Source organism: Dreissena polymorpha, chromosome 1 (genome assembly GCF_020536995.1).
Source record: "Dreissena polymorpha isolate Duluth1 chromosome 1, UMN_Dpol_1.0, whole genome shotgun sequence".
NCBI classification, from domain to species: Eukaryota; Metazoa; Mollusca; class Bivalvia; order Myida; family Dreissenidae; genus Dreissena; species Dreissena polymorpha.
This window is the reverse complement of record NC_068355.1, coordinates 107,567,802-107,594,712: the sequence shown is the minus strand read 5'-3', so window position 1 is coordinate 107,594,712 and position 26,911 is coordinate 107,567,802. Positions and strand designations below refer to the sequence as shown.

General features: G+C 35.6%; 2 protein-coding genes and 1 long non-coding RNA gene across 30 annotated transcripts in view; 2 read left to right on the top strand and 1 right to left on the bottom strand.

The window, feature by feature from the left end:
- The window catches only part of LOC127843262 (NAD-dependent protein deacylase sirtuin-5, mitochondrial-like), a 54,201-nt gene extending 36,515 nt beyond the window's left edge, over positions 1–17,686 (top strand). For 18 of the 21 annotated variants that reach the window (XM_052373143.1, XM_052373161.1, XM_052373219.1 and 15 more), the window contains 6 exons: positions 5,604–5,730; positions 5,892–5,979; positions 7,175–7,228; positions 8,702–8,825; positions 12,576–12,691; positions 15,723–17,686. In XM_052373143.1, the coding sequence (XP_052229103.1) occupies positions 5,604–5,730; positions 5,892–5,979; positions 7,175–7,228; positions 8,702–8,825; positions 12,576–12,691; positions 15,723–15,807 (594 nt within the window). In that variant the 3' untranslated portion in view covers positions 15,808–17,686. Of the gene's footprint in view, positions 1–5,603; positions 5,731–5,891; positions 5,980–7,174; positions 7,229–8,701; positions 8,872–12,575; positions 12,696–15,722 lie in introns of those variants that run through there. The other 3 variants (XM_052373151.1, XM_052373170.1, XM_052373180.1) reach the window with 3 other exon arrangements.
- Positions 17,687–19,171: 1,485 nt separating this feature from the next.
- The window catches only part of LOC127843239 (F-box only protein 47-like), a 20,523-nt gene continuing 12,783 nt past the window's right edge, over positions 19,172–26,911 (bottom strand). For all 4 annotated transcript variants that reach the window (XM_052373111.1, XM_052373116.1, XM_052373112.1 and 1 more), the window contains exons 8-10: positions 26,518–26,660; positions 21,268–21,418; positions 19,172–20,452 (exon numbers count right to left, since the gene is read on the bottom strand). In XM_052373111.1, the coding sequence (XP_052229071.1) occupies positions 20,361–20,452; positions 21,268–21,418; positions 26,518–26,660 (386 nt within the window). In that variant the 3' untranslated portion in view covers positions 19,172–20,360. The remainder of the gene's footprint in view (positions 20,453–21,267; positions 21,419–26,517; positions 26,661–26,911) is intronic.
- LOC127843444 (uncharacterized) overlaps positions 23,615–26,911 on the top strand; it is a 4,283-nt gene continuing 986 nt past the window's right edge. Inside the window, exons 1-3 of one of the 5 annotated variants that reach the window (XR_008032214.1) lie at positions 24,638–25,015; positions 25,997–26,153; positions 26,521–26,698. This is a non-coding gene — a long non-coding RNA (uncharacterized LOC127843444). The other 4 variants (XR_008032213.1, XR_008032215.1, XR_008032212.1 and 1 more) reach the window with 4 other exon arrangements.

The window sequence follows — 26,911 nt, the reverse complement described above, 5'->3', positions numbered from 1 at the left end:
CACAGATGACCCCTATTGATTTTGAGGTCACTAGGTCAAAGGTCACGGAAACCGGAAATAGTAAAATGGTTTCCGGATGATAACTCAAGAATGCATACGCCTAGGATCATGACACTTCATAGGTACATTGATCTTGACTCACAGATGACCCCTATTGATTTTCAGGTCACTAGGTCAAAGGTCAAGGTCACAGTGACAAAAAACGTATTCACACAATGGCTGCCACTACAACGGACAGCCCATATGGGGGGCATGCATGTTTTACAAACAGCCCTTGTTTTAATCAGGTTTTCTGCAGGAAAAAACTGGTTATTAGATTGGTGAATGTCGATGGGCAGGCGGACGGAACAATACTTCCGAGTGCAACTTCTTCTTCATTTCTCAACGGATTTCCATGAATCTTTCACAAAATGATGTCACCAAGTGCCCTGGCCCTTATGTCGGGATTTTATAAATCAGTCAAAATCAAGGTCGCTACAACTAAACATGGATTGAATTTGACACAAGAGGGTAACTATGGACAATTAGTTACAATGCACATTTTGAAATGTCTCCCCTTATCAGACTTTTAAATCATGATCGCCACAACTAAACATAGATTGAATTTTACACAAGGGGGGTAACAAGGAACAATCAGTAACAATGCACTTTTTGAAATGTCTCACTTTATCAGACTTTTTTTTCAAATTGAAAGCCTGGTTTTGTGATAATTTAGTCCCTTGTTTTCAAATAAATTATGTCCATATTTATGTCAATATTCTGCAAATTGGCTTCTATATTATTGAAACTCCTACTTAAAAAAAAGCCTGTTGAGGCAGGTTTTGTTCAAAGCCAATGTTGTTTTGTGGCGTGTTTTTTAACATCAGATTTGGTCGGGAATAAAACTCGGATATAGTCTAAATAGGCTGAATACGTGTAACTATTTTTTTCCAGGGTAAATTAAAGTATACTTAAGAGTACCTGGGGTACATTTAAGTAGTACCTGAGCCACCAATGACCAATTGAGCCTAAGTTTCTAATACCAGTAACCTGTGTATGATGACTACCAAAGGTTAAGATAAGCATGTCATATATGTCAGAAAAAAATACATTTTAGGTAAGTCCACCAGCTGAAGTAACATGTGCATAACTAAATCACATAATAGAACTTGTTAATATGGTTCTTTAAATTATTGATTTTTTTTATGTTTGTATTATTTGCCACAATTTGAAGTGAAATTGTTCAATAAACAGCTGAAGCAAAATAAAAGTTATCTTAAGTATGTTTATTTTCATTAAATTTTACATTCTTTTTCATCCAAGCATCAGAAAATGTTTCAAAATGTAATGAACATGTATTATATCTTTATTGTTATTTAAGTTTTGATATAACTGAATATGAATTCTACCCAATGCACCCACATTACATTTCATGAGTCATGCATCTTAGTCAAATAACGCTTTCTTAATGGGACATTAAATCCTTAATAGTGCAATACTAAAAAATCTGTTGATACTTACAGGAAATGAGAAACAAAGATGACATTGACATTTTTGTTAATATAAGCCAGAATTTGCTTTTGAGTTATGCTTATAGGGCATTATTGAGTTATGTATAGAGCAAGAAGGTGCATGTATGCAGTGATTGATACGGTCTTGCTAATACCCATTTATTTGGTTTTCAATTGAATTTGGTTTATATGTATTTTTGGGGGAAAAAGATAAACATTGTTTATGTTAAGATGATACTTTTAGTTTATAAGAAGGAAGAGGTAAATAAATAAAAATGTCCCATTAAATAATGTACATTCCTGTAAGATATGATTCTTTTTAGCTCACCTGATTGCTCAAGTGAGCTTTTGTGATCAGTCTTTGTTCGTCCGTCCGTCCACCGTCCACATTTTGTTTGTAAACACTCTAGAGGCCACATTTCTTGTCCGATCTTCATGAAACTTGGTCAGGAGATTTGTACCAATGATACCTCGATCCAGTTTGAAACTGTGTCATGCTGGGTCAAAAACTAGGTCACTAGGTCAAAAAAAAGGAAAACCTTGTAACCAATCTTATTGTAGCTTTGTCAAAATGTTTGTCTTAATGACATGTTGGTTGAGTTCAATTGTGGTTCTGGTCTGTTGAAAAACATGGCAGCCAGTGGGCGGGGAAGTTTTCCTTATTTGGCTATAGAGAACTTGATCAGAAGATTTGTCGCAATTATACCTCAATCAAGTTTGAAACTGGGTCATGCTTGTTCAAAAACTAGGTCACTAGGTCAAAAAAAGAAAAAACACTGTAGAAGTGCCATTTCATGCCCAATCTTCATGTAACTTTGTCAAAATAATGGTCTTAATGATATGTTGGTTGAGTTTTAAAAATGGTTCCGGTCCGTTGAAAAACATGACCGCCAGTGGGTGTGGCAGTTTTTTGTATTTGGCTATAGAGAAACCTTGTAAACACTCGCAATACCTCGATCGAGTGTGAAACTGATTCATGCTTGGTCAAAAACTAGGTCAAAAGGTAAAAAAACACACCCACCTTTTTAACACTGTAGAAGTGCCATTTCATGCCCAATCTTATTGTAACTTTGTCAAAATGATTGTCTTAATGATATTTTGGTTGAGTTCAAAAGTGGTTCCGGTCCGTTGAAAAACATGGCCGCCAGTGGGCGGGGCAGTTTTCCTTATTTGGCTATAGAGAAACCTTGTAAACACTCTAGAGGCCACATTTCTTGTCCGATCTTCATGCAACGCGGTCAGAAGATTTGTTCCAATGATACCTTGATCAAGTTTGAAACTGGGTCATGCTGGGTAAAAAACTAGGTCACTAGGTCAAAAAAAAGAAAAAACTTGTTAACACTGTAGATGTCACATTTCATGCCCTATCTTCATGTCACTTTGTCAAAATGTTTGTCTTAATGATATGTTGGTTGAGTTCAAAAGTGGTTCCGGTACCTTGAAAACTATGACAGCAATTTACATTTAGCTATAGAGAAACCTTGTTAATACTCTAGAAGTCACAATTTTTGCCCAATCATCATGAAACTTGGTAAAAACATTGGTTTTATTGATATCTCAGACGAGTTCAAAAATGGTCCAGATTGGTGAAAAAACATGGCCACCAGGTTACGGGGCAGTTTTTTCTATCTATATAGTGAAAATATGTGAACACTCTAGAAGTCACATTTTTGGTCCATTCTTCATGAAATTTGGTCAGAACATTTGTTTCCTAGATACGTGAGGTAAGTTCGAAAATGGTTCCGGTCTGTTGAAAAACATGGCTGCCAGGGGGATGAGGCAGTTTTCCTTATATTTATATAGTAAAAAAGGTTTGTGAACAGTCAAATAGTCACACTTTTTGCCCAATCATCATGAAACTTGGTCAAAACATTGTTGTTTTTTTATATCTTGGACGAGTTTGAAAATGGTCCAGATCAGTGAAAAAACATGGCCGCCAGTGGGCGGGGCAGATTTCTCTATACGTATGTGGTGAAAACATGTGAAAACTTCTCTTGAAGTCACATTTTAAAATCAATTTTCATGAAATTTGGTCAGAACATTTGTTTTATACAAACAAGTTTTGAGTTTGTAAATGGTTCCGGTCCATTTAAAAATATGGCTGCCAGGGGGTGGGGGTCGCAATTTCCTTATATTTATATGGTAAAAAAAGCTTGTGAACACTCTTCAAGTCCAATTTATTGCCCAATCATCATGAAAATTGATGAAAACATTGGTTTTATTTATATCTCAGATGACTTCGAAAATGGTGCCTATCTGTCTAAAACATGGCTGCCAGGGTGGGGTGGGGGGGGGGCAGCTTTCCTTATATGACTATAGAGAAACCTTGTGAACACTCTAGAAGTCACATTTTTTGGCTTATCATTGTGAAACTTAGTCAAGACATTGGTTTTATTGATATCTCAGATGAAAAATGGCTCAGATCGCTGAAAAAACTTTTGAGCTCACCTGAGCAATCAGGTGAGGTTTTAGGATGGGGGTTTGTTCGTAGTCTGTCCGTCCACATTTGGTTTGTAAACACTCTAGCATTCACATTTCTCAAGCATTTTTTATCAAAGTTGCTGAGAAGCTATATGGCCACAAGATCTCAGTCAAGTTTGATAATCAGCATAATAAATGCCAGAATTATTGCCCTTTATTTTCATTATATTATACATAATCCTTGTAAACACTCTAGAGGTCACAATTTTGTTTCGGATTTTATGAATCTTGGTCATAATATTTATTTTTGTAAGCAAAGTTTGATGTTTGGTCATAAGGAAACAAAATATAAGTCACCAGGTCTAATCTTACAAAAACTTTGTAAACACTCCATACGCCAGAGTTTTGGTCCAATAATAATGATACTTGACCAGGATGTTTTTCTTGATGATATCTAGGTAAAGTTTGACTTTTGACTGTAAAGTCATGTGGGGTCAAAATCTTGGTAACGAGGTCCATATCTACCAAAAACCTTGTACACACATGTAGAATTAGCATTACTTGCAACATGTTTGCATTGCAAAAAAAAACATGCAAATGGACAGTAATCAATCAGAATTAATCATATGCTCACACTGCAAATGTAAACAGAATAGAACCATCTTATATGCTCTAGAGTACTGAATTTTCAACTAAGCAATGAACAAGGCCTTGTTAAAAAAAGGTGAGCCAACTAGGGCCATTTTGGCCCTCTTGTTTGTTATAATGCAACTTTCACAAAGTTGCATACTAAAAGGAAATATAAGAAACTGTTATGAATTTGTTGTAGTGAAAGCATGTTTAGGCACATTTAATTGCTACACTTACTATTGTTGTCATTTCAAATTTCGTGCTGTTCATTAGTTCGTATTAGTATTTCTTTTGGCACAGTGACAAATTCAAGTGACTTTAAGAAAGTATTTGTAGATTTAAACAATGTTCAAAAAGCAGAGAGAGGTGCCTCTTATAAAGATTATAAAGATATGATATACATTATAAGCAATACAACCTGTTTAAATTGTGATCCTTTCTCTGTTTCTCCTTTTTAGATACCTCTTAACCTTTAAATACAATTTTCCCTATTATGTGGAACAAAACCAAAAGCCAACTCTCATGCTTTAATGCTTAAAATAAAAGGCCCCTCCCCGAGTATTGAATTAATAAAAGGCCCTATCCTAGTATTTAATAAATATAAGGCCTCTCCCCAAGTATTGAATAAAACAAAAAATGCTTTCACACCGTGTTTGTTCTTAGTGTCTGGTATTTAAATTGGATCTGGTGTCTGGTATATTAATAAGGTCTGATAAAACTTAAGATTTATTTGATTCTCAATTTATTTCTTTATGAGGGGGATGTGGAAATAGATTTGCCCATGCCAAAATCTCCGTCCGTACAATTGATTATTTTATGTCATGTTTAGCTAAAAAGTATTGGTGTTTTTGGGATGAACATTTGCAAAACATTTAACAGCATGTGAAATTTTTCATTTGTATGTTTGGCTGTTAATATTTTTTACATAACTTTGGTAAAAATTTACATTTTTTCTGTCCTTCCCACTTTTTTGTGTGGCATGTTTATACTAAAAAAGTATTGTTGCTTGATTGTATCCTTTTTGCCTTACATAAATATGTAAAATGCTGTATTTTATCCCAGGCCCACATTGCTATAGCAGAGTGTGAGAAGAGATTGGAGGAGCAAGGGCGACGGGTTGTTGTGATTACCCAAAACATAGATGAACTGCACTTGCGAGCAGGCTCTAAAAATATTATTGAATTACATGGTGAGTCTTACCCTTTCCTAGGTTAGTAAAAGGTGTATTATGTCTTGCAAACAGGAATGGATTTTTTTAATATAATAAGCTCATGTCATTAGATAGGGAGTTTGGTTGTTTTATGATTGTGACAACCAATGTTAATTACTAAATATTTATTATGTTACTAGGCAACCTGTTTACAACAAAATGCTTGAAATGCAGAACAGTTGAAAAGAACTATGACAGTCCCATATGTGAAGCCCTCAGAGGGAAAGGGTAATTAATTTGAGATGTTTACAAAAATATACAAGTAAATGTTTATTTTTCATTCATCAAACTGCAATATTTACAGACCTTTTTATGCCCCCGGTAGGGTGGCATATAGCAGTTGAACTGTCTGTCTGTCGATCTGTGTGTCCGCCGAAAACTTGTACATTGGCCATAACTTTTTCAATATTGAAGATAGCAACTTGATATTTGGCATGCATGTGTATCTAATGAAGCTGCACATTTTGAGTGGTGAAAGGTCATGGTCAAGGTCATCCTCCAAGGTCAAAAGTAAACAATTACAATCCAAGGGAAGTAATAAGCTTTAAAAGGGAGGTAATTTCTAAACCTGACAAATAATATATTGAAATTTCATTTCAAAGCGGCACAATAGGGGGCATTGTGTTTTTGACAAACACATCTCTTGTTTATATTTGAATTGTACATGTATGTGTTCATAGATCTTGAGTTTATTAATTCTGCTCACATCTAGAAAAGGCAAGCTTGTCTAGTCAGTTGTACACTGCCAATATTTCTTGGTAGAGCACTGGACTTCAAATCCAATGATGGCAAGGCCAATTCGTGTAGAATTTTTCAATTTTATATTGTAAATATTAATATGATAATTTTAAATGTAAATGGAACATCAAACTAAGATACTTTCCGACCGAAAATAGTAAAGACCTGCATCATGCCAAAATGGGTCTAATGCAATATGCTGCCACCCTGTCTAGGCATAGCCAGCTCATCCACGCAGTCATGTCAGCATATGCAAACTGAATAGGCTACTATGGAGATACCACTAAACCTTGTGTGCTTTTTATAGAGGAAAGTGTAGCCCCTGACTTGACTGCGCAAGTGTTGAAAACACTTGTTGTTCAACCCCTCAAAAGCTTTGTGAACTTTCTTTCATTGATCCGTAATGTTTCTTGGTAGATTCATGTTATTTACTGTGTCAAAGGTCAAACTGATCATAGTTACAAAAACTCATTTTACTTGTCATCATTGAAATTTTGATATTTTTCAAGTTATCTAGCTGGTTGTGGAGATTTTATCTTTAAGTACCTATTCTATTTAAACACTTTAAAATATCTTTGTGATTGTAAATCCAGGCAATTCCGGTAAACACTACATAATTAGCTTTTGACTAAGTGGTTGGACATGCTGCTGTTGTCAACCAGCCATTTTCAATTTTATATTCTAGGGCTCCAAACCCAGATGCAGCAGATGCAAGAATTGCCATAGAAAACCTACCAAAGTAAAATAAATTATTTGATGTTTAATCTACACATTTGTATTGAATGATTAGCCTCCCTCTGAGAGAACAGGGCTTAACGCATGTGCTGTGAAGTGTGGTCTCAGAGAACAGGGCTTAACGCATGTGCTGTGAAGTGTGGTCTCAGAGAACAGGGCTTAACACATGCACTGTGAAGTGTGGTCTCAGAGAACAGGGCTTAACACATGTACTGTGAAGTGTGGTCTCAGAGAACAGGGCTTAACACATGTGCTGTGAAGTGTGGTCTCAGAGAACAGGGCTTAACGCATGTGCTGTGAAGTGTGGTCTCAGAGAACAGGGCTTAACGCATGTGCTGTGAAATGTGGTCTCAGAGAACAGGGCTTAACACATGTGCTGTGAAGTGTGGTCTCAGAGAACAGGGCTTAACGCATGTGCTGTGAAGTGCGGTCTCAGAGAAACAGGGCTTAACGCATGTGCTGTGAAATGTGGTCTCAGAGAACAGGGCTTAACGCATGTGCTGTGAAGATGTGGTCTCAGAGAACAGGGCTTAACGCATGTGCTGTGAAGTGTGGTCTCAGAGAACAGGGCTTAACGCATGTGCTGTGAAGTGTGTTTCAGAGAACAGGGCTTAACGCATTGTGCTGTGACGTGTGGTCTCAGAGAACGGGCTTAACACATGTGCTGTGAAGTGTGGTCTCAGAGAACCAGGCTTAACACATGTGCTGTGGAAGTGTGGTCTCAGAGAACAGGGCTTCCACATGTGCTGTGAAGTGTGGTCTCAGAGAACAGGGCTTAACGCATGTGCTGTGAAGTGTGGTCTCAGAGAACAGGGCTTACACATGTGCTGTGAAGTGTGGTCTCAGAGAACAGGGCTTACACATGTGCTGTGAAGTGTGGTCTCAGAGAACAGGGCTTACACATGTGCTGTGAAGTGTGGTCTCAGAGAACAGGGCTTAACGCATGTGCTGTGAAGTGTGGTCTCAAATTATGCTGTGCATTTTACATATCCCAATAAGAGACAATACTTCCCTCTTAAACTAGATGATTTTCCCTAAGAAGAGACTCCTTGCAAATACTGTCAAAGCAGAAAGTATCAACCCTGATAAGCATTTGTGGACTGCACAGTCTGATCTGAGACATTATTTTACACACAAGCATCAACTCCAGTTTCCCAGTACAAGACTCATGTGATTGTCACATTGCTGAAATTGTTGTCATACTTTGCTTGCTTCCTTTGCTCAGATTTTGTTCATGTACATTTATATTGTCATTCTAAGCATTTCTTGATGCACTAAGCAAGATATAAATTCTGTGTTAATTACCTCAAATCCGGTCTTTTTGAATTTGTCAATTTATTTCTTTCCTTTTAAATACCAAAAGACTGTTGAAATTTAATTTGATATTATTCAACTTGTCATTTATGTAATATTGTGATATTTCTCTGGTACTGAATGGTAGTGTTTTATTTACACTTGTTGTGGTTGGATGCTTCAGATGCAAACAGGAAGGCTGTGATGGAATGACAAGACCGAATGTTGTGTGGTTTGGAGAATCTTTGGATCCTGATGTACTAGAGAAGTCACACAATGAACTTAACTTATGTGATCTATGTCTTGTGGTGAGTGCTACCTATGTGCTGTGGTGAGTGATACCTATGTGTTGTGGTAAGTGCTACCTATTTGTTGTGATGAGTGATATCAATGTGTTGTGCTTAGTGATACCTATATTTTGTGGTAAGCGATACCTATGTATTGTGGTGAGTAAGTCCTATGTATTGTGGTAAGTGATACCTATGTGTTGTCGTGAATGATACCTATGTGTTGTGGAGAGTGATAGCTATGTTTTGTGGTGAGTGATATCTGTGTCCTTGCAGTGAGTGATACCTATGTGTTGTGGTGTGTGATACCTAAATGATGTGGTGAGTGATACCTATGTGTTGTGGTGAGTGATACCTATGTGTTGTGGTGAGTGATACCTATGTGTTGTGGTGAGTGATACATATGTGTTGTGGTGAGTGATACCTTTGTGTTGTGGTGAGTGATACCTGTGTTGTGGTGAGTGATACCTATGTATTGTGGGGAGTGATATCTTTGTGTTGTGATCAGTGATACCTAAGTGTTGTGGTGAGTCATATCTATGTGTTGTGGTGAGTCATACCTATGTGTTGTGGTGAGTGATACCTTTGTGTTATGGTGAGTGACACCTTTGTGTTGTGGTGACTGATACCTATGTGTTGTGGTGAGTGATACCTTTGTGTTGTGGTGAGTGATACCTATGTGTTGTGATGAGTGATACACATGTGTTGTGGTGAGTGATACCTTTGTGTTGTGGTGAGTGATACCTATATGGTGTGGTGAGTGATACCTATGTATTGTGGGGAGTGATACATATGTGTTGTGGGGAGTGATACCTATGTGTTGTGGTAAAGGACTCCTATCTGTTGTGGTGAGTGATGCCTTTGTGTTGTGTTGAGTGATAGTTATATGTTGTGGTGAGTGATAGGTATGTGGTGTGGTAAGTGATACCTATGTGTTGTAGTGAGTGATACATATGTGTTGTGGTGAGTGATACCTTTGTGTTGTGGTCAGGGATTCCTATTTGTTGTAGTGAGTGATACCAATGTGTTGTTGTGAGTGCTAGTTATGTGTTGTGGTGAGTGATATTTATGTGTTACAATGAGTGGTACCCATGTGCTGTAGTGAGTGATTCCTATGTGTTGTTGTTAGTGATACCTATGTGTTGTGGTGAGTGATACCTATATGATGTGGTGAGTGATACCTATGTGTTGTGGTGAGTGATACCTATGTGTTGTGGTGAGTGATACATATGTGTTGTGGTGAGTGATACATATGTGTTGTGGTGAGTGATACCTGTGTTGTGGTGAGTGATACCTATGTATTGTGGGGAGTGATACCTTTGTGTTGTGATGAGTGATACCTAAGTGTTGTGGTGAGTGATACCTATGTGTTGTGGTGAGTCATACATATGTGTTGTGGTGAGTGATACCTTTGTGTTGTGGTGAGTGACACCTTTGTGTTGTGGTGACTGATACCTATGTGTTGTGGTGAGTGATACATATGTGTTGTGGTGAGTGATACCTATGTTTTGTGGTACAGGACTCCCTATCTGTTGTGGTGAGTGATAACTTTGTGTTGTGTTGAGTGATGGTTATATGTTGTGGTGAGTGATACGTATGTGGTGTGGTTAGTGATACCTATGTGTTGTAGTGAGTGATACATATGTGTTGTGGTGAGTGATACCTTTGTGTTGTGGTCAGGGATTCCTATTTGTTGTAATGAGTGATACAAATGTGTTGTTGTGAGTGCTAGTTATGTGTTGTGGTGAGTGATATTTATGTGTTACAGTGAGTGATACCCATGTGTTGTAGTGAGTGATTTCTATGTGTTGTTGTTAGTGATACCTATGTGTTGTAGTGAGTGATACCTATGTGTTATAGTGTGTGATACCTAGGGGTTGTGGTGAATGATACCTAGGTGTTGTGGTGAATGATACCTATATGTTGTGGTGAGTAATACCTAGTATGTGTTGTGGTGAATGATACCTATGTGTTGGAATGAGTGATACCTATGTGTTGTGGTGAGTGATACCTATGTGGTGTGGTAAGTGATACTTATGTGCTGTTGTGAGTGATATCTATATGTTGTGGTGAGTGATACCTAAGTGTTGGGGCGAGTGATACCTTTGTGGTGTGGTGAGTGATACCTAAGTGTTGTGCTGAGTGATACCTAATTTTTTAGGGTGAGTGATACATATGTGGTGTGGTGAGTGATACATATGTGGTGTGGTGTGTGATACCTATGTGTTGTAGTGAGTGATAACTAAGTGTTGGGGGGTGTGATACCCAAGTATTGGGGTGCGTGATATCTATGTGTTGTGGTGAGTGATACCTATGTGCTGTGGTGAGTGATACCTGTGTTGTGATGAGTGATACCTATGTATTGTGGGGATTGATACCTATGTGTTGTGGTGATGATACCTATGTGTTGTGGTGAGTGATACCTATGTGTTTTGATGAGTGATACCTGTGTTGTAGTTAGTTATACCTATACCTTGTGGTGCTTAATATTCTTCCACAGTGTTGTTTCAGAACTAGGGCAGTGTTTTTTCCAACGTCAACTAATATGATTAATACAGCAGTGTGATGGTCTGAAATAGTTGGTTTCCGTATTTATATGAAAACATTTCGCTTTTCTCCAGAGGTAACTGTAGGTTTGTCCTCTGTCTGTCATATGTTTTCATCCTTTGTAAATCTAAACTTGGTATTCATATAAATAGCAATGTGATGATCATGACTAACCATTTGTTTTTTCATGGAAGGTCAATGATCAGGGCACTTATATTGAAAATGGAACAAAACTTTATTCTTTAAGAAGTTAAACATTACATGAGATATAATCATGATACTTGGTATACATTTGTTCTTTGTTGGTCTGATTGATGTTTACTTGGTGTTCAAACATCACAATACCATCATTTTGTAGTCAGATAATGAATCTTCAATATATGGGCTGAATTTTGATATGTTAAAATGAGCCATGTGAAATGATATTTTTATGCAAAAAAGTATAATTAACATAATACCGTAATACCTCACAGTTTTTGCGACTTTAAATTTTCGGACATACGGTTTTTCAACCACGTCATTTTTCATTGCTATTTTAATACAATTCTGCCATTTTGCGCTTATGTTGGGACACTTTGATCATGCAATTTTAAAACCTTACAAACAATGCCGTGATTAAATGTGCAAATACATGAGTGTTATAGGATAAATAACTATGTATACCGGAAAAAGACAATGGTTTGACCCAACAGAGTAGAATGAAACATACATAAAATTTAATAATAATATATTGCTCGATAATTCACAAAGCACAGGTTATCATTTGTTTAATTATTGACACTATACACATTGAATACCCCTATCCAATTGTCAATTCAATATTTTAAGTGTCTGTAAAAAATTGTCTCTTTATTTTTGGGCACCTGTATTTTAAAAATATTTGGTGTATGTAAATATTAAGTGTCTGAAAACTTGAAGTAATTACTGTAGATAGCATATTTATCTTGCTAAGAATACCAATTTTAAAGCTTCTCTCTTGACGATGAAAATGAAGTTCAGAAAGAATTGGCATTTTAAATCATCTCTTGTACAGATAAAAAGCAATATGAAGGTAGGGCATAATGTTGATTTGAAAAGTTTTTTCAACAGGATGGGACTTCAGTTTCACAAGTCTTACTATAAAAGCCTAGTTGTAATTAAAGTATGTGGGACCAGTATAATTATATAAGTTATTTAGTGTGTGGTATCTATCATTTAAGACCTATGTTGTATGTTTGTGTGTAGGTTGGTACTTCTTCAGTGGTCTACCCGGCAGCCATGTTTGCACCAACTGTGGCTAAGAGAGGGATTCCTGTAGCAGAGTTTAACATTGAACCAACATCGGCAACACAACACTTTGGGTTTGTACACAAAATATTGCTTTTGTTTTAAAAATATAATTGAATCTGTTTTTTGCTCATTAAAGCATATAAATATGTAACATCACCAATACACAATTAAGCATAATGCCTTTTGTATTGTTTAATTCATTACTTGCATTTAATTTTGTTTTTAAAGAAACTATGACCAACTCATAACATCCACTAAAAATGGCTTTTCTAACAACTTGGCAGAAACTATTAAAATGAGAAGGCCTTTAGGTCCAAGGTCAAGATAATTATTTAAGGTCAAAGGTCAAATATAAGAATTTCATCCTTAGCACATCGTCAAGCACAGATTTTCTATGAGGTTAACAAACAGACTAACTTGATGAGACAAGGTGTGACATGGGAGAACCAGGATTCTGGGACGGAGGTCAAGTCAAAACAATGTTTCTTGAGTATAGCTAGGTCCACAATGGAGGCATTTTTAAATAAATTGGAAGCAGTTGATAGCATGATGGACCAGGTTGTCTCATGCAAGGTATAAGACTCTATTTAATGTTCTAACCATAAACATAAAATGAAGTTGAACTAAGAGCACATGTACCTGCAATTATTTAGTCATTATATGTACATTACATGAATAACATCATCCAAAAGTATTGTTTTCCTATTGGAGCTAAGGAAATTGGGGCGATCATGCCTACCATTTTTATGACCCTACCTTTTTAGCTCACCTGATTGCTCAGGTGAGCTTTTGTGACTGGTCTTTGTCAGTCGTAAGTCCGTCCATCCACATTTGTTCGTAAACACTTTAGAGGCCACATTAATTTTCCGATCTTCATGAAACTTGGTCAGAAGAGTTGTCCCAATGATATCTTGATTGAGTTTGAAACTGGGTCATGCTGGGTCAAAAACTAGGTCACTAGGTCAAAAAAAAGAAAAAACTTGTAAACACTGTAGAAGTCACATTTAATGCCCAATCCTAATGTAACTTTGTCAAAATGTTTGTCTTAATGATATGTTGGTTGAGTTTGAAAGTGGTTCCGGTCTGTTGAAAAACATGGCTGCCAGTGGGCGGGGCAGTTTTCCTTATTTGGCTATAGAGAAACCTTGTAAACACTCTAGAAGTCACAGTTTTTGCCCAATCATCATGAAAGTTGGTCAAAATAGTGGTTTTATTGATATCTTGGACGGGTTCGAAAATGGTCCAGATGGGTGAAAAAACATGGCCACCAGTGGGCGGGGCATTTTTCTCTATATGTATATAGTGAAAACATGTGAACACCCTAGAAGTCACATTTATGGCCAAATTTTCAAGGATTTGGTCAGAACATTTGTTTCCTTGATACGAAGTTGAGTTCGAAAATGGTTCCGGTCAGTTGAATAACATGGCCGCAGGGGGGGGGGGGGGGGGGCAGTTTTCTTATATTTATAAAGTAAAAAAAGCTTGTGAACACTCTAGAAGTCACATTTTTTGCCCAATCATGATGAAACTTCGTGAAAAGATTTGTTTTATATATATCTCAGATGAGTTTGCAAATGGTCCCGATCGGTCAAAAACATAGCCGCCAGGGGGGTGGAGCAGTTTTCCTTATGTGACTATAGAGAGAAACCTTGTGATCGAACACTATAGAACTCACATACTTTGCCTAATCATCGTGAAACTTAGTAAATACATTGGTTTTATTGATTTCTTGGACAAGTTGGAAAATGGCTCTGATCGGTGAAACACACTTTTTAGCTCACCTGATTGCTCAGGTGAGGTTTGAGGATTGGTCTTTGTCCGCTGTCCGTCCATCCACATTTGGTTTGTAAACACTCTAGAATTCAAATTTCTCAAGCATTCTTTATCAATGTTTCTGAAAGATCTCAGTCAACTTTGATGATGAGCAAAATCACATAATAAATGCCATAATTATTGCCCTAATTTTCATTATATTATACTAAATCCTTGTAAACACTCTAGAGTTCACAATTTTGTTTCAGATTTTATTAATCTTGGTCATAATATTTATTTTTGTAAGCAAAGTTTGATGTATGGTTAGGGGGGTCAACTAAAAATATAGGTCACCATTTTAAAACTTACAAAAACAAAAACACTCCATACGCCAGAGTTTTGGTTCAATGATAATGAAACTTGATCAGGATGTTTGTCTGGTCAATATCTAGGTCAAGTTTGGCATTAGGTAAACATTGAATGAACCGACTCCTCTTAGGTGAGCGAACTAGGGCCATCTTGGCCCTCTTGTTTTAATAAAGTGGCTTTCCTTCCATAATTATGCCCCATTTCATAATATGTCTCATTCTTGTTTGTCCCTTTCATTTGTAAATGTTGTTTTAATACAGACACAATTAATTTGATTTAATTGGCTATTGACGATTCATAGATTAACATTCAGTATTAATTGATTTGAACATATTTTTTTTTTAAATAAACTGCACTACCTTATGAAATAAATGCTGAATGAAATATTGAATACTAGAGTGGAAACAGGCCATTAAATCAATAACAATGTGCAAAGTTTACTTTACTTAGATTTTTTCTTTGAAAAAAAGGCAAGCCCCCACCTATCATTTTTGATTGGCTAAATCCCTAAATTAGGAAACGCATGACGTTTTTGGAGTAACAGCATTTCAGTGTTGTCTTCTGTATTTCATATCTGAAGGTATATAATAAAACTAATTAAATTGCAGCACTTTTTCCTCGAAATGGCTTTGTTTGGCATTTATGAGTATTGGAAGAAGAAATAGGATCAGTGGTGTGAAGCGTGGTTTGCAAGACAAAGCTCTTTAGGTCAAAGGCGTTGGACATAATTCTTAATCTAATGCAAAACATAAAAAAAGTACTTTCACCGTAACATAATTTTGTCCATAATCGACAACAGCTACTGTTTTAATGAGAAGAGATATGCATAGAAGGAGAATCAAAAGCAAAAACGAAGCTGCTTAATTGCAGTTTATGGTGGAAGGTCAAATATAAGAAATAAACATCTATGGATTACATTTCAAACAAGGTTTGAATATATTATATTACATTTTACCAATCTTGTTGATTTTATCATTACAGGTTTCATTTTGAGGGGCAATGTGGAAGCACTCTTCCTGCTGCTTTAGCTCCAACTGAGAGTGAACAGCATTACAAAAAACCTTAGCATTTGTGATCCTGTGACATTTGTGGTACAACATGTGTACAATTCTTTGTGTATTTAATGGCTGTTGAGAAGTATGCCCATTTTGAGCAATTCACAAAGTTTACAATGTTAAAATGTGTTGTTTGCAGTTGTGATCCTTATTATCATCTGTGTTTATCAAATGCAGCTAGTTTAACAATGCATGATCAACACAATCATCAAATCTCAACAACTTTGTAAATTAAAATAGGTGAGGGAGAGGGAGAGGGAGAGAGAGAGAGAGAAAGGGAGAGGGAGATATGCAAAGACCTACCGTATATACTGTATTGTTGATACTCAATAACATACTGTGTTGCAAAGATCTACAAGACCCATTACTGTCAAGACCCAATACACATATTGGATATACCCAATACACATATTGGATATATAAGGACCATATATACATACAGTAGTGTCTCGACCCAATAGAATTATTATGCTCCCTGAAAATTTTCGGGGGGCATATAATTGTCAGTATGAAGTTCCTTACTTCCGTCACACTTTTGTTACAGATTATCATAGCGCCTTCAATATTTTTCGGATCTCTTACATATTTGGCATGTAGCTATCTTTAATGGACCTCTACCTTTTGATGAGGTTTGAGGTCAGTGGTGTCAAGGTCAAGATCACTGAGGCTAATAATAGATTTTCTGTCATAATTTTGTTACAGTTTCTCATAGCGACTTTTACCGTTCTCTTACATATTTAGCATGTATGTACATTGCATGGAACTTTACCTTTTGATGAGATTTGAGGTCACTGGGGTCAAGTTCAAGGTCACCAAGGCTAAAAAGAGATTTTCCGTCACAATTTTGTTACAGTTTCTCATAGCGCAGTTCCTCATAGCGCCTTCAATATTTTACCGATCTCTTACATATTTGGCATGTTAGTTCCTTGCATGTACCACTACCTTTTGATAAGGTTTGAGGTCACTGGGGTCAAGGTCACCGAGGCTAATAATAGATTTTTTTGGGTGTTTATTAACACATAGATTGACAAAGTACATCATCGGGGAGCATCCATCAGTTTCACAGATATTTCTTGTTTAACCTTTTTATTGTAAGCTTGCTTGCATAAAAAATCTAATCTTGATTCTGTTTCCTGGGTAGAACCAGTATGTTTTTTAGGGAGAACTAAAGAACACTTGGACAGTGTGGTCAGAATCTGTGCCCTACTGGTGGCTTCACCACTGCATATGGATTGTCAAGTCTCAGTGTGCAAATTGTATGGTCAAGACCATTTATAAGCATACTGTATTGCAAAGACCAAATTGCATTGCATAAACTGAATTAAGATTTTGTATTGCAAAGACCCCCATTGGCTTACTAATTGTATGCATAATATATTTTTTCAGACTAAATATGCTTACTGTATTGTGAATACCCAGTTTGCATAATGTATTGTTGAGACCTTATAATTCTTTTGTTTTCAGGACCAAATATGCACTGTGATGATTAGAACCAAAAATGCATTCTGTATTCCTAAGAACCATTATTTTTAAACACAACTGCTTTTCTGAAGCCTCAACAAGAGGATTTACCATGGGTTGTTCTATACAAATTATAGGCAGAGACAAGAATTTTGAAAATGTTTCATGGAAGTTGTAAGGTAATACGCAAGTGCATGCTTGCTGCTTCTGTATAATTCATCATTACATTTACACAAAGTTAACTTTACCTAACTTTTTTATTTGAGTCAATATTCACAGGGAGATTGATTGCATTGACAAAGTATTGTACCTTAGATTTTATCAATGTGTTTCATTTTTAATTAGGAAATGGTTGTTATTGCCTGTTAATGTAAGATGATGCCCTTGGTCACAAGGGTAAATATTCTGTAAATAAAGATGGTGCTCATACATGTATATGTTTTATTTATTACCTTATTAATACAAGATATGGGAATGCATTCCAAAATGCCATTTGAATATTTGTTTGTTAATGTTTAGTTTAAACCTATTTATTTTAGCTCAATTGCATCGAAAGCCAAAGGCTTATATAAACGCTCTCAAATCCGTTTCCTGGGCCTAGAACCAGTACTTGGTGTCTTTGGGGGAGATCTAAAGAACGCTCCCAAGATGGGGATCGAACCCTTGACCTCCCGGTAGCTAGGCGGCCACCATATCCATTACACCACGGCGACCTAATGTTTGAATCTACATGTATTCAAATATTGAATTGTAAAACCTAAGATTCAAATGTCATAATAAAATTTTGTTCCTGATAGCCAGAGATACCATAATAAATTGTGGAAGTTAAAGCTGGTTTGAAATGAGCACTCTCTAGCCTAACTAAATGGTACTTTTTGTTAACAAGTTTAGTTGCTTAATATTTCTGTAACTTAATTCTGAAAAGATGATCGTGGATTTAATACATGGGTATAGAAATAAAAATGATTGGCCATTTGAAGAATGCAGCCGGTTAGCCTGTTTGCTCATATGTGAGATGCTGCACGTTGAATAATATGTCAATTATCTTGGACAATAGATTTGCACTGGGGTTGTTACGCAGTGGGGCATAATTTGAACAAACTTTGTAACAAATCATCATAGGATGTCACATCCCAATTACCAGAACTTTAGGCCTTGTATTTTTAGAGAAAATTGTTAAAGTTTTCACTATATACATCAAAGAAAAACATGTGACCATAGAGCACTGTCAAATTTGACCCAAGAAGCATAAATTTAACAATTTTTGAAGAGAACCGCCATGCCATTTAACATTAACAAATATTTAAACACTGAGACTTTTGAAAGATCTTTTTAATTTCCACTTAACCATCCTTGTTGTTTAGCTCTGCTGACCTGCATACATGTATGCAACCAATCGGAACCATTTGATCAACTTTGAAACGCAGTTAATCTAGGATCATTCCAGTCAAGTTTTGTGAAAATCTTTAATGTAGTTGTTCAGGATAAGGTCATAAGAAGAAAATGTTCATGCTTACATGCACTGACAGACTTAAGACATCACAGTTTACTTAAACTACCTATGAGCACTTTGTGCTCAGGTGAGCTTAAAACACTTGTATTTATAACAATTTTATTTAGAATTTATCACAATTTCAAACTTATTTTTCAGTTCTAATTTTTTATATAACGATAATATATATCAATAATTAAACAGATTTCAAAATGCTTATTCCTATTTCGTTCCAACTTCCAGTCCTATCAACGTTTTCAACACATTAATCCGAGTCTATTTCTACATTGAAACCTTTCTTTCAAATATGTGGAACATTTCTATTGTTTTTGCACCTTTTATTTTACTGTGGCTGAATGCCACATGGGTAAATCATCAATATTTATTGTATTTAAAGAATAATACTATTGTAAAGAGCTCAGACCTGTACAAGGTATATTTTTGTTCATTATGTTTTTTTTTTTAATATACACATACAAACCCAGATTTTAATGTGTTATTTAAAGTCTTAAAATGGTATTTACAAACCGTTTACTGCATAGTGTATACATGCATATGAAATCGGTTTATTTTCTTTATCGATATTAAGTTACTAGATACCACAGCATAAAATATCACAATTGCAGAAGGGAAGTTATTGAATAACAAATGTTTTAGTTATAAAGGCTAAAATAGGTTTTGATGTATTGCAAAAATAACAAGTGATGGTAATGAAATGTCAAATGTAACAACAGTGACAAAAACATGTGTTATCACATCAACATATAGACATAAACAAATCACTGATAACAATTAATATCACATCAAATATAATTCATGTCAATCTGTAAGTGAATATGCATAAAAATATAAATATCACAGTTTTTTTCTTGCATATAGTTATACCAAGTTTTAACAATCAACATCATATGTCCATCATAAACGGATGCCCTTGCTTAATTCCACTGACACATGCATGTTGCGTGAATACCACCATTATACTGGTAGTCATAGTTTGATTTTCTTTTTAGAATTAATGGAAGAATGAAAATGAGCAAATGAAAAAAAGCTTAAAAGAGGGGAGGAAAAGTTATTGTTCTTGTGCAAGCCATTTCTCTAAATTAGATTCTGTGTGCCACTTCACAGTAAATTTCAAGCTTATACCGCTCTAACTTTTCAATGATTATTCTGGACAAAATATTTCCATAAACATTTTAAAAGGGCAACAATTCTATATTTGGAGGAGAAAGAGTTATGGTTCATTTGCATTGCACATCTTTATGAGATCTACCTGCTTACTAAATTTTAGAGAATGACAACCAGACAAGTGCGGAATGACTGATGGAGTGAAAGACAGTACAGGAACTGTATAACCTTCCCCCTTCAGAAGCATAATAAGGATTGTATGAAAAAATTTGACAACATAAGATTGCAGTAAATGAATCCAATTAAGGTCATAATTAATAAAGCATGGTATGAACATAGTTTTAAGTGAACAATTCAGATTAATAACTTTATATAATGTCGTAATAAATTCCAAACAAACATCTTTTAAAAATGAAATGGTACATGATCCTTTCCCAATATCCCTACATTCACAAAGAGGACCTTACTGTTGATCTCTGATGAAAATTACGGTTCTTTAAAAGCCAACATCATGATCTTCTTTGTGAACTCTGCCATAGATGTGACCATGTAAAACATGTCATTGCCTTGCCCTTCTTCTGTACATAAAACAAAACATTGTTAATTCATACAACTATTTACCGGTATTGTAAGAAGTACCATTGCCAACTATAGCAAGAAAAGAGTGAATCAAATAGAGAATTAAGGATGAATTTGCCACATGCAGAGCATTTACTATTGACACTTTGTTGTTTTTGTCAGTGTTAACATACAGATAATAATCTATTTCATGTCCTTACTTGTTGCTAGATATTTTCTGTTTTACAACATGTTATTTTCCTATCACAATTACTATATTTTGTTATAGAAGACAAAAATACAAATGGATGCTGTCATATTTTGAAGTTATATTAATCATGTAAAAGAAATTTCAATACTTAAAAACGGGCATATAATTTTAAAAATAACAAACAATATATGTCCCCTACCAGCTCCACCATTGTCAGATTTTATTTTTTTTATTTGTTGCCATAGCAACCAGAATTTTTGATGTAGGAACAAAATCAAATGACATGCATAATGTCCATATTGCCATCTATCCATGTTTGAAGTTTCATGAAAAAATATGAAGAACTTTTAAAGTTATCCCAGGATCCAGAAAAGTGTGACAGACTCACAGACAGGCACAATTCCGGTTTCACTAGTAGGGAACAAAACAAATGTACATGATACAGACAGAAAGGTGATTCCAGCATACCACCCTCTTGTTCGTAGTCAGGGGTATAACACTAACATGTGTCAACAAGAGCTAAAACGTTTTTTTAGAACATGCATATTAAATACTTAGAATATTGAATAACTTAAGTCGCCTTTAATAATTATAGGCTTGCAAACAACTACAAACAAGTCCTACCGAATTCATGAATATCAATGATGAGCTCTTTGAACATGTCAGTAATGCTGCAGGAGAAGATTTGTCTGTCTTTGGCACTATCTATCACTCTCAGAACATGGCGGATCATCGCTATCACATAGTCCAAGTTCAGGCTGTTCTTCACACAAACCTTAATAATTTAGACATTAAAGAAGCATTAAACAGGAAAAAATTGTCAAATGGGAATAACTCCATAAATAAGGCAGTCAGTGAAATAATTCTTTGAATTCCACTTAACAAGCATCTATCATTAATGAAGATTAAAGTTGATATGGACTTAAAACACGGCACACTAATTGAATAGTAATAAGCTGATTTTGAGTTTTGACCTCTAAGAAAGACCATGATATGTCCTAAAGGTTGACAATTTGACGAAAGGTGTTGCTGTGTTGTTTTGTCCAGGTTGACATTTGTGGTTTGACCTTTTGACTCTAGCTGTGACCATGATGTTTGACCATGTGTAATTTTACACAGTTTATGACAGCAAACATAACTGAAAATTAATTATATCACTCCATTCATGCTCAAGTTGAAGTGTCAACAGCACAGCAGCATATTTGTAATCAAAGAACAGTAACACCCTGAAACAAAGAACAATAACACTCATAAACAAGAGCTGTGTTTGTGATACGAAATATCCCCTGCTGCGCTGCTTTGAAGCCGCACGGCAGCTATTTTAGAAAAAAATGACCTTGAAGGATGACCTTGACCTTTCACCACTCAAAATGTGCAGCTCCATGAGAAACACATGCATGCCAAATATCAAGTTGCTATCTTCAATATTGCAAAAGTTATGACCAAGGTTAAAGTTTTGGGACAGACACACACATACAATGACAGACAGACACATACAATGACAGACAGACAGGCCAAAAACAATATACCCCCGATCATTCGATCCGCGGCATAAAAAGGCTAAAATGACCTTGGAATAAGTACATATCAATTTTCAAACTGAGATGCTCCACATAATGTTCCAAATATTAACAATAATAGCAATATTTCTCAGAGCAACAAAATCGGTTTAACTGATGGATGCTTTCTGATGACCAATTGATCCCTTATTGCGGCTTTGAACTTAAACCTAAGAATCTGGCAAATTTCTTTACAATTCCAAAGTCTGTTTAAACAGGATTAGCTTTATCTCACTTGCTATATAATGCAATTAAGTGTGCATATAGCTGGGGCATACAACATGTTATCATGAAATAATGAAATAATTTGCTAATGCGCTATTTAGAAATAGAAATGACTGTCAAATGAACATGTACTATCACTAATATTATATAACTTTACACAAACTTGCAGTGTCCATTGTGACCCTGACCTTGAAGCGACCAACATGTCCTTTGTAACCTTGGCGTGAACAACATGGTTGCTGCATGCATCAAGCCCTACTATTGATATGATTTGAGCCTTTTTTTATATTCTATTATGCCCAATATACTTATGGGTTGGTCACGAAAATGTACGTTCACTATATACCAGGGATCATATTTTTTCGGTTTTGTCGGTCCCAGACCGATTGGGGTCATGAAAAACCGATTGAAAATCCCAAACAGTCGGTCCGATTCTGTTTGCTAAAATTCCAACGTCATGAAATGGATTACACAGTGCACATGCTAAAACACCCTATTTACATTCTCATCTCGATTAGGTGTGATAAGGCGGACTATGACCCCAAGCAGCGAAGATTCGCGCGGTTGTGTATTAGTCATGCGTGAATAATCCCGTGTCAATATCAATCAATAATTTCAATGGCCTAGCACACTAATTAATCGGTCCGTAATGTGTACTCGTCCACGATAAAATCGTTGACAGTTACTTGGGAGATGAAAACCTCGATGACATCCACGTGGACATTGTGCATTTCATGCATGAAACAGTAAACTTTCATATAAACAAAGAAGAAAATCGGATATTCTGCAATATTGATGGGCGGACCTGAAAGCACGCTCTGTAACTACCGTATACGTGCGCTTATAAGACGCCCTCGCTTATAAGACGCACCCCGACTTCGGACTTTATAATGGGTGGATTTGAGACTGACCCGCGTGTAAGACGCGGTCAAATTTTGCCGTATTCATCGGCCGGAAAATGGCTGAAAAATGGCAGAATGTTAAAGAAAATCATCAATTAGTAAAACATTGAGAATTTTTCAAAGTCGCGCTGCATACAATTAGTAATTCACGCAAGTCTGAAAAATAAAACAATCAAACAACAAAGTAAATAATATTTGTTTATTTTTTTATATATTAGTGGGTTTTAATTTATTTTCAAGTATTATTCATGCAATAAAAATAATTATCAAATTGACAAAAATTCTAACAACTGCGTATTAATCATTTGCCCTAACAATTGCAAACATAAAACATATTACGTTCGTAATATCAATGCACAAGTAAAATTGATCGTGTCAGTCATCTTAATTGTATTGTTTGACAGGTATTGAAATCTAATAGGCAGATATTTTGAAAGCGTTTAGTTTTATTACCTAGATTATGCAAATTTTACGCCCATTGTCTATCAACAATAGGTAACGGTTACTTTCATAAAATTAGCCAATCGCGTGATAGAGTGATAGACTCCGAAGCGCAGATCGAAATCACGTGTCAAGAAGAAAGCCATATGCGGATAATTGCATGCGGTCGCTCTTTGCTCCCGTCGTTGTTGGCCCCTAATAAATAATGTGTCATCGGTATTAGTGGTTCGTCTGAATAAACGTGTTTATTTAACAATTGACAGTTGCAAACTGGTAACTTATTTCAGAGGATACCCTAATTGCCAATTATGTCTTAATTGAAAATTAACGACGTGGAACAAAGACGATCAGGTGATACAAACTTGTCAAATAGCATTTGTAATCGGCAGCGTGTTTACTGAGAATTGATTTTGCTGTTGTTTTAAGCATGTTGGCATCGTGTTGCCGCTTACACACGTATACTATAATGACCAATTTATATGGCATTTAACGACGTCGCGCGCAGACAATCAGGTGATAAAAACTTTTCAAGAATAATCACGGACAATATAACGTCTTACGCCCCAAAAATAACAAAATTCAAATTAAAAATAATAGGCAACAAAATCAGTAACAATACATTTTATTACAAATAAATCGGTAACTGAACATAGCGTTCCGATACACGGTACGGGCCAATACAGACTTTAGAGAAAATGCAAATGGCTGCCGCGATGATTCAAAACAACTGACAAGTGTCCAACTTGGCTAGCATAAGCCCAGTAAACTCGATATTTTGATTTTTTTTGTTTATTTTTACCAGTATCTCGCTTATAAGACGCGACCCCAACTGTAACTTATTAATTTAAGTCTCAAAAATGCGTCTTATAAGCGCACGTATACGGTAAACAAAACATGCCGATACATTTTCCACCAGCGTAATAATCCGGCAATAAATGAATGAAAGTCGCGGATCTGATCGACAGAACAGCCGAAAGTTATTTTTATGGGCGGACATTCACATAAAATAGTACACAAGAAAAATAATATACATTGTATAAATCTATAGTGAAAAACGTGTTAGAATCGAAATAATTCGTGTTCTTTATTGTTTGTTGTTGAATAACCACGACTGGAAGTTTAGACGCGTGATTTCAAATCACACAGAATGACAGATTAATAATATTGACAACGATGAAAAGTCAGATAAAACAGCACACGAAACAACAATGAAATAGCAAATGATAGAACCAAATGAGAAAACTCGTATGTTCCGTTAAAAAAAGGCCTAAGGGAATTAAATTTGTACATTTATTATACCACCTTCATGAATGGCAAAATCAATGGTTTATATTTTAACGTAATTTGTCATGATTTGGGATATACATTTTCGGACACTTTTTCCCCATTTAAATCCAGACCGATTGATGTTGCGGGAAAATATGATCCCTGCTATATACAAATAAAGAATCTGCAAAAATTCTAAATATCTACTGTGACCGTGATCTTGAAGCAAGTGAGATTGTTTTAGCATGTGTCATCATCATAATATGATGATCATGTTGAAAGTTTATTTTTTAAATCCCATATTATTCACAACAAAGTTATGAGTGGGACACAAAAATGTACTTTCACTGTACAAACATACGGAATATGCAAAAACTTCAAGTGTCCACTTAGCCTTGATTTTGAAGCTAGCAAAATGGTTCAGGTTGTTGAATGCAACAATTTGTCTTAATATGATGGTCATTTGTGCTGATTTAATTCCGAATCTCTTATTGCAAGACACAATTGTGAGTTGGTCACAAACCGTAATTACCGGTACTCAATACATATAAGGAATAGGCAAAAACTTCAAAGGACCCCAGTGACCTTGATCTTGAAGCAAGCAACATGTTTGTTGAAAAGGACACATTTTATTGATATGATCATTTTTGCCAATCTATTTCAAATCATATGGTGCATAAAAACTTTATTGGTCGAACACAAGCATGTACCTTCAATGAATACATACAAAGAATATGTAAAAACTGCAAGTTTTCACTGGGACCTTGACCTTGAAGAGAGCAACAAGATTGTTTCACTTAACATGTCATGATGTGATGATCATTGGTGCCAATTTATTTTGAAATTCTATCATAAAAAACAAAGTTATGAGCTGGACATACGCAACATTTCCAACATAACCACTTAAATGCATGAACACATACCGATGTTACACTATAGCTTCTGCCATTTTCATTTCAGGAACATAAATCAAAATAAATATTATTTTGTAGACTATCAACTTTACATCAGTTACATGTATCAAATTAATAAACTTCACAAATTATTATTAAATCAAGGGTTAGAACTTTCAAGACATCTGGGCCTGATCCATATTGAAACAGGTTGCCATGTTGAGGTGAATATTTGTTTTAAGTCTGATGAATATCTTTCCACATAAGTTGTACCTAGAAGCAAAATACCAACTTAAATTGTGAGACAAAATTGATATTAGACCTACTTGGCCTGCTCATGTATAGGAGATGCTGTTTTATATACATGTAGGCTAGCATTTGTCATTTTCTGGAAAAATCTTCGACCAAAGTTACATAGTTGGACAAGCAGAAAATTGTGTGTCCTCCATGTGTGACTTTGACCCATAGGTTTGTTTCATGTGCACGTATGCTACCTAATATGTTATGTCTTTATTACATATAAACAATAAATGGATTTTTTAAAAGGCCAAATGATGTTATTACAATTTCTGTTTGAAACTGTGTTACCAGACAAAATGAGGTGATTAGACTGGAAAGCTCCATCATCCTTCCGTTGATGGCTTTGCTGATGAGCAGTTTGGAAGTGATGACATCTCCACATAGTATCAACAAATGAGCCATGTTCTCAGCCAACCACTCTTCAGGAGAACCTTGACAAAACACTTAGAAACTTATACAAGTCAACCATGTAAGTTTAAGGCATGTTGGAAAAATGACAATCATAATTTTCTTTTTTTTTATTTGCCACTTTAAAGATGTCTTACACACACTATGTTATAAAGTACATGTACACTCTAACATCTTTTTTAATATGAAATGGTACATTATCTACAGAGTACTCAGAGAGTACATGGTTTTCAAGTAAAAATCATAATAAAACAATAAATGTGTGCAGAAGAAC